The sequence below is a fragment of the Plutella xylostella genome, chromosome 23, assembly GCF_932276165.1.
Source record: "Plutella xylostella chromosome 23, ilPluXylo3.1, whole genome shotgun sequence".
Lineage (NCBI taxonomy): Eukaryota > Metazoa > Arthropoda > Insecta > Lepidoptera > Plutellidae > Plutella > Plutella xylostella.
The window spans coordinates 6312646-6325877 of record NC_064003.1 but is presented as its reverse complement, the minus strand read 5'-3'; the positions used below and the strand labels follow the sequence as shown (position 1 = coordinate 6325877).

Here is a 13232-nt window from a genome sequence, read left to right as displayed (position 1 = left end):
AAAAGGGCATTTACAAGGTGTATTTACAAATTATTATGCTTTAAAATAAATAAAATATCTATTTATGTATTTCATTTCATGGAATTTTTTGCCCAAAAATATGTTTAATCATTCAGTTGACAGGCCCTAATGGATTTCTGACGTTTGTGTACCAAATTTGGCGTGGTCCATTTCTGTCCGGTCAGCTGATAGCGGCGGAGGCGTCTGCTGCCCTTCCGCTTCCGGCGAAGCCTCCACCGGACGTGTATTGGCATACCATGTCTACGTTTGAGTGAATAGGATAGATAATGGATTTATATGCGTATGTCGGATTATATAGGTCGTGTGAGCCAGCTGCAGTAACTAACAAGCCCAAGATCAGATTATAGCGTTATTGCAACATTATTTTGTCCTGAATATAATTTAACATAAGAATGGTATTACTATATATGTTTGTGTGTTACGGTAAATAATTAGAGTCCTGAGCGCATTAAAGTGAAAAGTAGCCCTGAGTAAAAACTTTAATTAGACTACGAAATAATAAATGGGAAAACAGTCGAGTACAATTTTTAGATAGTAAAATTTGTTGTCTGTACTTTCCACTCTTTTATATAATTCATTAGTCATAAAAAGTTACGGGTAGATTATTAAACATATATATTTTTTAGGTAAAGTAAGCAAATGAATCACGTTTTGCAAAGTCATGGAGTACATTTTTGTCTTACCTTACTTTAGAAACAATGCTTTGTAATTTTTCTCAGCGAAATAGGCCATTCTCGTGCAAAATTATTATGTAATAGCCACCAGGCCGCGAGGCTGGGAACCCAATAAATAAATATAACAGAAAAGAAAAACAAATTGAAACAGTTTTCTACTTTATTTTAATATAAAATCACATAACAAACATTTCGCGCAAAGAAACACATGAATCGTATACAGGGTGAAAAATAAATTATGCATGTAGATATGACTTTGATGCTCATATTTTAGCCCTATTAACCTAACCTAGAAATTATATATTATGATGAAATTGTTCAAGTGAAGTTATGATTGAAATATTCAGACTGAATTCGGTGAATAAATAACTAAACTACAGGTAGGTAAATGCTAACACAGTGAAAAGCTCTCTAAAAACTTTTCAGACCACAACAGACTAGGTATAATTGAATAAGTTTCATATATCATAGTGAAGGATATTTTTTCAATAAATGCGGATATTGATCAAAATGGTGGCGTGTGGTGGTGACGGCCTCCTCTCGGGAATCAATTAAGCGAAACGCAATTTATGTGACTAAACTGCCAAATATGTTAAAATTAATTTAACTGACGGATTATTCTGATCAGAATCACATTGGTTATGCATTCATAAATCATACTGTACAAGCTTTTCATTTCATATAACTTTTCAATATTCAAATAGATTCAAAGCGTCAAATTTGAAATGGATACATGTTTCTTCATTCTCATTGTAGTCACGTTTCATGAACAGATAATTTGAACAAAAGACTCGTTTTAGTTCTGCTAAAAGGGGCGCGTTGAGATAAGTGCGTTCATGTTTGAAAAAGGCGACGAAGCTTCGCCTGTTTTTGGAATTAGGTCGATGGAAAATTATGGACTAGAATTTCCGTAGACGAGAAAGTTTTGTGCTAACGAAGCGCCTAGAGATACCGCGCAACGTGACCAAGAGGCGGCTGCATTAAACGATACTTGGATGAAAATAAATTTGCCTACAAAGTTTGCCGCGGTATGCACACCACTTCATTACTACCGTCCCATCTGAGCATCGCAACACGCTAGAATGTTATGCTAAGCAAATAAGTATCAAAGGGATTATGCGACTACACGTCAGCAGAGACGCTTGGAATATTCCATCGCCATTAAAATAACACGAGTGATCGATATCTACCGCTACGATAAACAGGTAAAGATTGTTTGTCCACTCTAATGGGAAACTTGCGGAAGGATCTAGGAAGTTTTCCGCCTCACAGTATGTTGCTATAGTTACGACCCGGTAAGTGGTTTCCGAGAATAGAACTTTCCCTGATTCAAGGTTAGTCTCATCAAAAATTCAGGATTATATTGTACGCACGCAGGTACAATATAATCCAGATACGGTTCTTATTTGCTGACGTTGTTTGTCTAACAAAACAAATAATTCACAGGATAGTTCCTGTATAAAACTTGATATAGAGTGCGACAAACTTATCTGTTCCGGTGACAGTTCACTAAATTGGTCCATATCTCATTATTTACTAATAAATTATATATTGATATAGATTAGACGGGTTTATTAACGGGTTTATTAAAATAGCAAGGGTAAATTACCATTACGGGAAAACTTAACATCTTAAAGAATTAAGAAATATTAGACATTTACGTGAGCTCTCACCGGAACAGATAAGTTTGTGGCACTGTACTTATTATATCGTTTATACTCGTTTCTGCTGTACTTCATGGTAAAAAAATGTAATAATGAACTGTAAACCGGCTCAGGCTTTATATAAAACGATTTAAGCCATGTATTATGTTGGTAGTAATGAAGCCTGTAGCTTATGCGCGTTGTGTTGAGATATTCGTAAAAGAATATTCAGGAACGAGATATAAATTGAACGTAAGTAAGTATTATAAACATTACATAATTATGAACGTAGGAATTTATTCCTACCTAATATTTATATTATAGCCATGTTTATAAAATACATAATTTACTTTGTGTAACTTTTTTTCTTTTTAAGTGACAAGAATTTCGATTTTGAAAAATATGAATTGCACATAACTATTTATCTATTTCAATTTTTTTGTATAAATTATAAGTATTCTGACATTTTAGTCAGCTACGATCGCCTTCTTTGCGTGGGTTGAAAACAAGATGGCGCCGTTCACTCAGCGTAGATGCCGTCGTAGATGGACCGGGGCAGGTGCTCGGCCAGGACGGACTTGAGCTTCTCCCGGGGCGAGACGGGCGTGTAGCGAGGCAGCGGGAACGTGCGGGTCACTCCGTCCGTCAGCGCGCGAGTCACTGCGCTCAGATCCGCGTCCTGGGAAAAAAACCGGTGCGAATTTGAATTTATGCATGGTGGGGAAACGTGTGGAGGGTGCAGGAGGAAAGCTGCCCTACACAAAATATTATACTTCGATATGAGCTATGTCGATTGCTAGCAAGTATCGTGAGTGCATAAGCACAGGGCCCTAACCGTATATAAGTTCAGCATTTAATAGTTCAATTTGTTTTCCTTATAAGTCCAATTGTCCGCAGATGGACACCATAATAAAGCACGGTGTTCGCGGAAACCTCACCTCGGGGACTCGTTTATCCCAACGTTTAGATCGTCCGGCAGATATGACGAGATCTCCACCATTTCAGATTGCATATTTAATAGAGATGTCGGCAACTTTAGTTCTATGACGGATGACCTCATTAAAGTCAAATGGATCGTATTATGATATGATCCCACAGAGAAATCAACTTTAAACGGAGGAACAGATGAACATTTACAGTTACGAACTGAACCTTTACTATATGCGACTGTGTGTGTGGTTTATTGCTATACAGGTTAGTTATTATACTAAATCCTACAATGTTATAAGCTTTTCTTAAAGTATTTCAGGTTTGTCCCTCAGATCCCTTTTAGTGTCGCCCACGTTTATGTTTACGTTATGTAAACATAGTTGACAACTACGGAATCTTAAGAAGCCGACTATGAGCTAAGATGCTAAATATGCCCAAAAAATATACATGAAAATGTTTTCTGTACTCTTTCCGTTTTATTATTTATGAGTGTAACGAGAAATAGTAGGTAGAGTATTTTTACGGTGAATATGAAATTATAAAAGTCAAAGGAGGCTCCAAATTAGTTTTAGTACTGAGGATAGCTTCTGAAAATATCACAGAGGCTCTCTGATTTTAAGTAAAACTTCAAAGCGGGCTTGTTGTCAGTTGCTGAGGGTTCTTATGGCCTAAATTCCTGTTTTATGTTTTAGGGACGTTTATCATATCAGGCTACCTAAACATGAACAAGCCGTTTAATTTAATAAATGTCTCCTGCGATGAAGGCTGTGGCTTTTGTTTGACGAATAGCGGAAGAATGCGGACAAGATTTATTAGTCACGTCGCGTCGTTATGAAAATTATTAAACGGGCGAGAACTTTCATGAATGATGTATGTTCTTTTAAAATGGCTTTGCATAGATACCCATAAATTAAACATTGCAATAGATTGTGATTTTACCTAACGTAGAGCAACAATAACTTTCATTATGAATCTTATGCTTTTTTTATTCGTGTTACAAAGAAGTGTGCTTACAGTCCATATCAAGGAGTAGGTAGTAAATATTGTATTATTCGACCCAAGCAGAGTACGTAAGCAATTCCAATATCGTAGGTACTACATTCTAAAGCTACGGCTGAAGCGATGGATCTCGAGCTGAGAGAAAAATGGATGCAGCGTTTTGAATCCCTAACCCCTGCACGTGCCTACAGATTTATTGAAATATAGTGTGTATCGGCAAGTTAAGATAAATAAACCATATTTTTGGTTAGAGACTGTTTTATCACTAGTATTATTCAAGTATTTAACACGGTTTTTGACAGATGCACAGAATATTTTAGAGCGCTAAAAATTTGTTTAATGTGTGTCAAGTTATTGTGGAGTTAAAAACCGTTCGAGTGGTAAGTATAGTTTGAAAAACAAAACAGCTTTTTTACTTGAAGTTCAGATTTTTATGTTCGAGTTTAATGTTTTATCGATGGTGGCGCCCTCCCTAGACTAGACTCCCTCCCTTCCGCGGGTGGTTAAGATTGCGTTCGGTGTGGTTCACCGGCGGAGGCAGTAATCCGCCTGCAGGCAGTACTGATGACTCCACGGGGCGCATAATTGTTCACTCAGCCGCCGGAACCAACCGACGCTATCGACCATTTGCTTCGATAGCTTATGCATTGCTGAACGTCGGTTAGTACTTAACTACACCGCTGAATAACTTTATTGAGCGTTCGTTATCACATTATTAGGAAGGAGGAGCTTGGGCTTCGGAAAACATATCTCGCGTTGTTGTTTAAAAAGACTATTGGATTTAGTCAGTTAATATTAGGAAAACGACAGCATATGCCCTTTTACTAAGTGTTTTTTCTTGTAACGTGTAAAAATAACAACAGTAATGATTTCTAATAAAGACAAGGCTGTTAGGTACGACGCGAAGTAATTGTATTGTCAATATGCAAAACGGTGTTCAGTAAACAAAATTAGTCTATCCGAGAGAGTAAATTGAATATAAAGTTGCCAGTTTTCAAGAGCCACTTTTTGTCACATAAAATAGCCGGTGCCCCGAGGGACTAGGTAGATAGTGGCTTCACGTCTTAAAAGAGAAACTGGGTTAAAGTTTTTTTGTAAATAAAATATGAGACAAGATGGCCGATAACCTTGACTTGTTAAAATGGATTATAAAGAACGACCAAGGTCCTAAGTGCTCGTATAATTTCCCAAGTGATAAGAAAAGATACCTATCGTTTTTGTTTGAGATAGCTCGGCCTAATGATTGCGATTATGAAGTCTTGGGTTCCATTCAGGCAGTGATGCTTACCTTTCTGATAGTTATTATTATAGTAATTAGTCTGCCTCTTTTAAGTTAGCCCTATTAGTTACTCCTAACTTTTCATAGAGAGCTGATAAAACTTTACCCCATGCCCGTATGATTCCTATTGTATATTTATTGCAACAAGGACAAGCGGCGCCTGCACAGGTTCGTTATTGACGTCGATAAATTCGTTTATTGTGCGTTTTTTTTTACCGTTTTCGCTGTTTGACTGTAGGCTATTACAGCTCTACCGTGAGGTGAGGGGAATAGGCAACCCCTTCATCAGGAATGCGCATTCTACCAATCACCGCGCCGTATTTATGACGACTTGCGATATAAGGTAAAGTAAGGTAGAAGGTGTACTCACAGCACTCTGCGTGTACTTCTCGAGGCTGCGCAGCGCCTGCTCGAAGTAGTCCTCCCCGTAGGCGCCCTTCTGCTCGTCACTGAGCCGCTTCCACATGTCGCGCGCTTGTTCTAGAAGCTTCTCCTCCGACAGCCATGCGCTGCCCGTCGTGTACTCGCCGGCTGCTACCACCACCTGGGAGAAGAGATGGAAATAACGGCTTAAATAGTATAACGAATTTAAACGTTATGCTTAATAAAATAAGCATGCTTAATATAATGCTTTTTTTGCTAAGTTTATAGCTAATCGTTTAGACGACCACCTCTACTGGGAGTAAAAAATATAATAGAATAGAATATGACTTTATTGGTCACCACAAATAGTAAAACATACATCTATTCTATTCTCTCAGAGGTGTAAGTACCTGCAGCTGGCTCTCTCGAGGTGGAATCTTCGTTGCAGCTTGGTGGGTTCACATATCTAGATGGGTGGATTTCAACAAGTCCTAAAAAATCTTCATTTCCGTGGACTTTTTTATCTTAAGGTTTTTTATATTAGAAAAACGCTTTTATTAAAGTTTTTGTTAATGTTAGTGTTCTTACTAAATGGGTAGCAGATAAGTTAAAAACTGAACGAGATACGGATGATTAAAAATTTCGTGCCACGGCGATGAAACATGCGTTCACGGCAATGAAACAAGCGTCCACGGCAATGAAACAAAGGCCCACGGCAATGAAACAAACTTCCACGGCAATGAAAGAACTGTATGCAATGGAAATGAAAGAATCAATCCACTGCAATTTTTTTTTAATACTTTGAGGGAAACGCAAACTTAGACAGGTATGTATGGCAGAAATATTTGGATAGATATTGGAACGAAAGAAAGAACGACAGTATGTATAAAAAAATAAGAATATAGTATGGAATTCTCTAAGTAGCATTGTGGGGTCCGTATTGCGACGTATAAAACAAAATGTTTAATTTCACACTAATAACGTTCACAACATATTATTATGATAAACCTTACCTATAACATCTATATTTTCACCTATCTTATTTAGGTTGTGGTGTTAGAGGTTTTGATGGTTTTGTGTAATTTAACACAGATTATGAGATATGATAAAATATTATATGAACTTTATGCTAAATCATAGTATATTTTAATTGGTAATCATAATATATTTTAATTGGTATAATAATATGAAATGTACATGTTATCATCATCAGCCTATAATCATCCAATGCTGGACATAGGCCTCTCCCAAGGAGCGCTACAACACTCGCTCCTCGGTCTTCCGAATCCAGCCACTACCGGCTACCTGCCTAAGCTTGCATATTCTGAAAGCTATGTATGTTGGTAACCAATAGTCCTCTGACGTATAACCTCTTTTCTGATACCATCCATTAGAGAAACCCCAAGCACGCTGAGTGACTTTAAATCGGTGGACCAGTCCCACCATCAGTGTCCACGTCTCTGCACCATATGTCATAACTGGCAGGGCGCAATGGTTGAAGACTGTTGGATGCGCCTTTCAGCCTTCTTGTCGAAGTTGCTTCTGCCTAGCCGAATAGTCTGCCTCAGGTAGTCATATTATTGCACAACTTCGATAGTTGTCTCACGAAGGATAACCGGCTCCGGTTTTATGTGAACATGCTACATGACTTTTGTCTTGCCCAACTTCAAACGGAGGCCTACACGTTGCAAGCAGCATTAAGGCCACTTAGCATCCAGCTGAGCTCCTGCAGAGATGAATGTTCTATTATATTCTATTCTACTATATGTGGGAGGTGTACAGTATCTGCACCTGGCTCTCTCAAATGGGACCTTTGTGCAATGTGCATATCCCCAAGGTCTAAGCTGCCTTTCTAAGCTTGGACTATTTCCCACCACGCTGGTCCACAGCGGGTTGGTGGGTTCACATATTATCTAGATGTGCTAAGTCTATAGGTAGATATGCAGGATTCTTCATGATGTTTTCCTTCATCGTAAGAGCGATGGTATACATTGTATTTAAATTCAAAGGAACACATTGGTACATGTCAGTGCCGGAATTTGCACCCGCATTATTGGCATGGGAAGCGGGCGCTTATCCGACTGAGCTACCACTGATCTTATTTATACATAACGTTCATTATAATTATGTTGTGATTGTTATTATTTATGTAATACTATATATTTCGTTTTTATACATCGCGATACGCATCCGTTTTAACGCACTGCAAAAAGAGGTAATTTGACTAGTCCTGTAGGTAATGTCAATGATCGGTATTACCTGTATTACAGGTAAAAGATGGTGAAGATATGTTACTTTCCCTAATCATACATACCACGGTGATGAAAACATAAGTCACGGAAATGAATAACCTGGCCACGGAAATGAATAACCTAACCACGGCAATGAATACAAACTATTTTACAAGACATGGCAATGAAATTTTTTTCATTGCCGTGGCTTTTTTTTCATTGCCATAGCAAATATTGGCCACGGAAGCCACGGAAATGAAAGCATGGCGTTGAAAACCAAGGCATTAAATATAAATAACTAAAAAAGTATTAACTATTCGAAGAAATAAACAATTATAAGGTAAATATTTTCAAAAAGCTTTCTTTTGAATGCTCACTCTAGAAGACAAACTTAATTTTATAGAAGTTATATCTATCCACGGCAATGAAAGAAAAATTGTCCAGTCCCCAAAAATTTTACTGATTTTCACTATAGCACAAAAACGCGGGCACCGATGAACCTCCTTCCACGTCTAGCAGTTAGGCGACACTTGTAAGAAACGATTAGCGCACTGAGGGGGGCACCCAAGTTCATAGGTAAAACAATATCCTTGATCATGTTTAGGACACGGCGATGAACAGAAGTTCTGGGACACATGAATTTTCACTTACCGTTCGTTATATTCTTTATATATTTCAATAAATGTATTCCGTGACAATACCTTAACTATTAATGTATCAAATGAAACTAAGTTTAACTATCAATACTCAATATGTTTTCATCAATGAAGAATAATACAAAATGTGGTTACGTGGGGACAGACACGGCAATGAAAGATCTTATAATCGTTTCTTCTCCTGACCTTGTACTTCAGCACGGCCAATTAACGGCTGACTGTTTCTCCTATCACGATCTTCTTTATCTTTCTTTTAAGGTTCGTACTCCTAAACCAAAGAAGCGTACAATTCTCCAGCGTAATTTTAAGAGGATGGACTTGCAGCGGCTCTGCGAAGATGCAAACGCCATTGATTGGGCGCAGCTAAATAGCATTGACGACATTGACGCAAGGGTTGAGTTGTTTAATTCTCTCCTGACCGACCTTTTTGACAAACACGCACCCCTTCGTCCAGTTCGTGTGAAACAGCTGCCGGCCCCTTGGCTTACTGATAACATCAAGACCCTAATGTCGAAGCGAGATCACGCCAAGTACTGCTATATAAAGCAACCGACAGATGAACACTTGCAGAAATATAAAGAGCTCAGGAATCGCTGCAATAGAGTGTGTAGAGATGCAAAGCGCCGATACATTCATACTTCCATTGATAACTGTGACACCTCACAGTTATGGACATTTCTTAAAACGTTGGGCATAGGCAAATCAAGGACGCATTCTAACATTGACACAGACCTCAATTCACTTAATAAGCACTTTTCCACTCCTCCTTTGACCCTTAGTGATCAAAACAAGGCCGAGGCTCTGAGTAATCTTGATTCTATACCGCTCCCTGATTGCCCTTCATTCACTTTTAAATTGGTTTCTGGTCGTGACGTTAAGAGATGTATTTCTAACATTACCAGCAAGGCAACCGGTACTGACAATGTTAGTATTCTTATGATTAATCCAATTTTGGATATCATTCTGCCGCATATCACGAATATAATGAACCTTTCTTTACTTTCCAGTTCATTTCCTAGTACGTGGAAGAATGCTTTCATTGTTCCTCTTCCAAAAGTCCCTAATCCCTCTTCCTTATCCCAATTTCGCCCAATATCTATCCTACCATTCCTTTCAAAAGTCCTTGAACGCCTTGTATTTGAACAATTTTCCAACTTCCTCTCCACTCACCATCTACTTAATGAATTTCAGTCCGGGTTTCGAACAGGACATAGTACCGTCACGGCTCTGATCAAGGTCACCGATGACATTCGTTTTAATATGGATAACCATCAAGTTACTATTCTAACCCTGTTAGATTTTAGTAACGCATTTAACACGGTGAACTTTGATATACTTTTAGGCATCTTACAATCTCTTAACGTATCTCCGACAGTCACCAGTTGGTTCGAATCTTACCTTAAAGGTCGTCAGCAGTGTGTGCGCACCGACGCAGAGAGCTCTGCCTGGTGTCCGGTACTAGCTGGCGTCCCGCAAGGCGGCGTACTTTCTCCTTTACTTTTCTCATTATTTATTAATGTCCTTGCTAAACAACTTACTTCTCTCTATCACCTCTATGCAGATGATCTCCAGATCTACACAAGTGTTCTTCCGGAAAACATAAATATGGCAATTAATGATATTAATAGCAACCTGGAAATCATATCCAAGTGGGTAAAGAAGTTCGGACTTTTGCTTAACCCGGATAAGTCACAGGCTATTATATTAGGCAGCTCTAGATTGCTAAATAAGACAAATCTGTTCATACATGGGAAGCTTACTTATGACGGCACTGAAATACACTTTGTGAATGCTGTAAAGAATCTAGGCGTCATAATGGACAGCACCCTATCCTGGCTTCCCCAAGTGGAAGCTGTTAGCAAAAAAATGTTTGCATCTTTTCATTCGCTCAAGCGCATGCAGTTTTTCCTTCCTCACCACACTAAAATTACGCTGGCGCAGTCTTTGCTGCTTCCCATCCTCGACTACGCAGATGTAAGCTATCTCGACTTAACTGAAGAGCTACTTAATAAACTCGAACGTCTCCAAAATTTATGTATCCGTTTTATCTTTGGATTACGTAAATATGATCATATTTCAGAGTATCGTGCTCAACTTAAGTGGCTCCCAATTCGCCTTCGAAGGAATACTCATATTTTAACTTTATTGTACAATGTCCTCAATAATCCTTCTGCTCCCCACTACTTACGGTGCAAGTTCACCTACTTGTGCTCCCACGGCCGTGCTTTGCGATCACAGGAGAATAAGATGCTGAGTGTACCGTCACATAATAGTGCCACCTACAGAGATTCATTCGCGATTAAAGCGGTGAATCTATGGAATGCATTGCCTATGGATGTAAGATTATCATCATCACCTAACGCATTTAAAAATAATTTGAAAAGATATTATTTCACGACCTTAGGTTGGTAGAAATTTATAGGTAGGTAGTTAGTATTTAAGTATTTATTTATTTTAGTATATATCTATTTATAATATATATTATTAATTGTGTAAATATATATTTATTATAGATAATTTGTATATATGATTCTAAAATATGTACCTACTTTATGTGTAAATATTAGAAAATAGGTTTTGTTAGATACTTTTGTATACAACAATAAATTTAGTTATTAAGAGTTTAGCCACTTGTGTCCTTACCTCCAGGGTTGACTGGAAGAGATCGCGTTGAGGCGATAAGTCCGCCCTTGTATACTAGTCTAGTTTAATTCTCTCCATTTTTTTTTACTGTTATACCTATGTATATTGTATACAATAAAGTGTTTAAATAATAAAGATTTGGAGGTTTAATATTTATTTTAAAAATATCCATTAATCGTATTAATAAAATATTTAGTGCTACACATAGATAAGGTAACGGGTCCATATTCCGAGGTAAATAACAACATTTGAAAGTAAGTAAGAAAAATAAGCATTTGTAACCATCAATATTGATGTGAAATATTGTCTTCTGTAAGAATATACGTTAAATTTTATATTTATTAACACAGATTCATTGATAACACATTAATTATACTTAAAAAAATATAATTTATTACACATGTCGATTTGCCCTTATACCGAGGTAGGATTATGGTTTCTTCCATATACCGAGGTAGCCTGTTCCATATTCCGAGTTAGTCCTGTCAGTGGCTCCATGAGTGTGGCCATGAACATAAGGAAATTATAATCTAAAATATCGATATACTTTTTTAACCCTAAAGTACTCCAAATAAATTTAATTATTCTAAATAGTAGTTGAAAATAATGAAAAGAATTAAATACTCTCCATTTATATTGGTTTTCGTGATAATTTCTATTATTTATGTAACATTTTTGTATGAGCCACTCATACATGAGACTATTTGATGACAGCGCGTACATGCGCGCCCTCAATTAAGGAAGTCGTGACATCTTTGTAAATACACGATCATTACATTTACGATTATTATAAGTTTAAGCTTTAGTACATTATAGACCTTTATACGTATCGGTTATGTATTCATTCTGACACCCTGACATCCTGACATCTCTAATTGACAATAATCTTATACAGAGTGTGACAATTGCATACCGCTCTGTACATTGGTCCTTCGAGCCGGATTACACCGCTCTGGGCCCTGAGTGTGTAAAAACTCGCACTCAGGGCCCTGTACAATTTTCATAATTCATTATTGCAACTGGTAACATTGGCTAGAAAAAATATTCATAATGCTTCTATGATGTTCTATGGACTTTTCCAAGCGATTAAAAAAAAAATAGAGTAGAGATGGGGTAAATTGATGAAATAGTGACAGTAATCGAATATAATCGATTATTGAACTCGAATGATTTAAACATTTTTTACTATAGTTTTTATCTAAGTAAGGTCTAGATTTTTTCCACGATATTTTATGTTCTTACTTAAATGTTTAAAAGTTGATGATACGTAATAAAAGTAGATGTGTAAGGGATGAGGAAAAGTATCGAATACTTACAAAAGCCAAATACCTTATCAGTACTAATTTCCGATGAGTACCTAATGTATTTACCATAAACGAATATGATTATAATAAAAGTATCTACCCAGGAATCGATCCAGCATCGATTATTTTTTCATTCAAGCATAGGTCGGAAGCAAGGAACATTGCACTAGGTACATCTCTATGGCGCATGCGCGGTGGACTGGAGGCGCGCCGGCGCCATGTTCAATTTTCCGCCGAAAAGTTTGCCGCTATTCTTTGAAAGTATTTTTGTTAAGTCTTTACATTAGAAAACAAACATCTTTTATTAAATTATTATGTTTGTATTTGCAATATGCAATTGGAAAATCGATAAGGTAAGCTTGTGTGCGAATTATTTTAGGAAATTACGTAAAATGGAAATATTTTTATGTTTTTATCAGTAATTTGGCATCAGTTTAGTTACTAACCTAGGTTTTTGTTCTAGCGTTTTCGTTTCTAAACTCACTAAGT

General features: G+C 37.3%; 1 protein-coding gene across 1 annotated transcript in view; it reads right to left on the bottom strand.

Annotated features, from left to right (window-relative positions):
• Positions 1-2754: 2754 nt before the first annotated feature.
• The window catches only part of LOC105386964 (D-beta-hydroxybutyrate dehydrogenase, mitochondrial), a 34730-nt gene continuing 24252 nt past the window's right edge, over positions 2755-13232 (bottom strand). Inside the window, exons 7-8 of the mRNA XM_048629463.1 lie at positions 5917-6090; positions 2755-3017 (exon numbers count right to left, since the gene is read on the bottom strand). Coding sequence (XP_048485420.1) covers positions 2859-3017; positions 5917-6090 — 333 coding nt within the window. The 3' untranslated portion in view covers positions 2755-2858. The remainder of the gene's footprint in view (positions 3018-5916; positions 6091-13232) is intronic.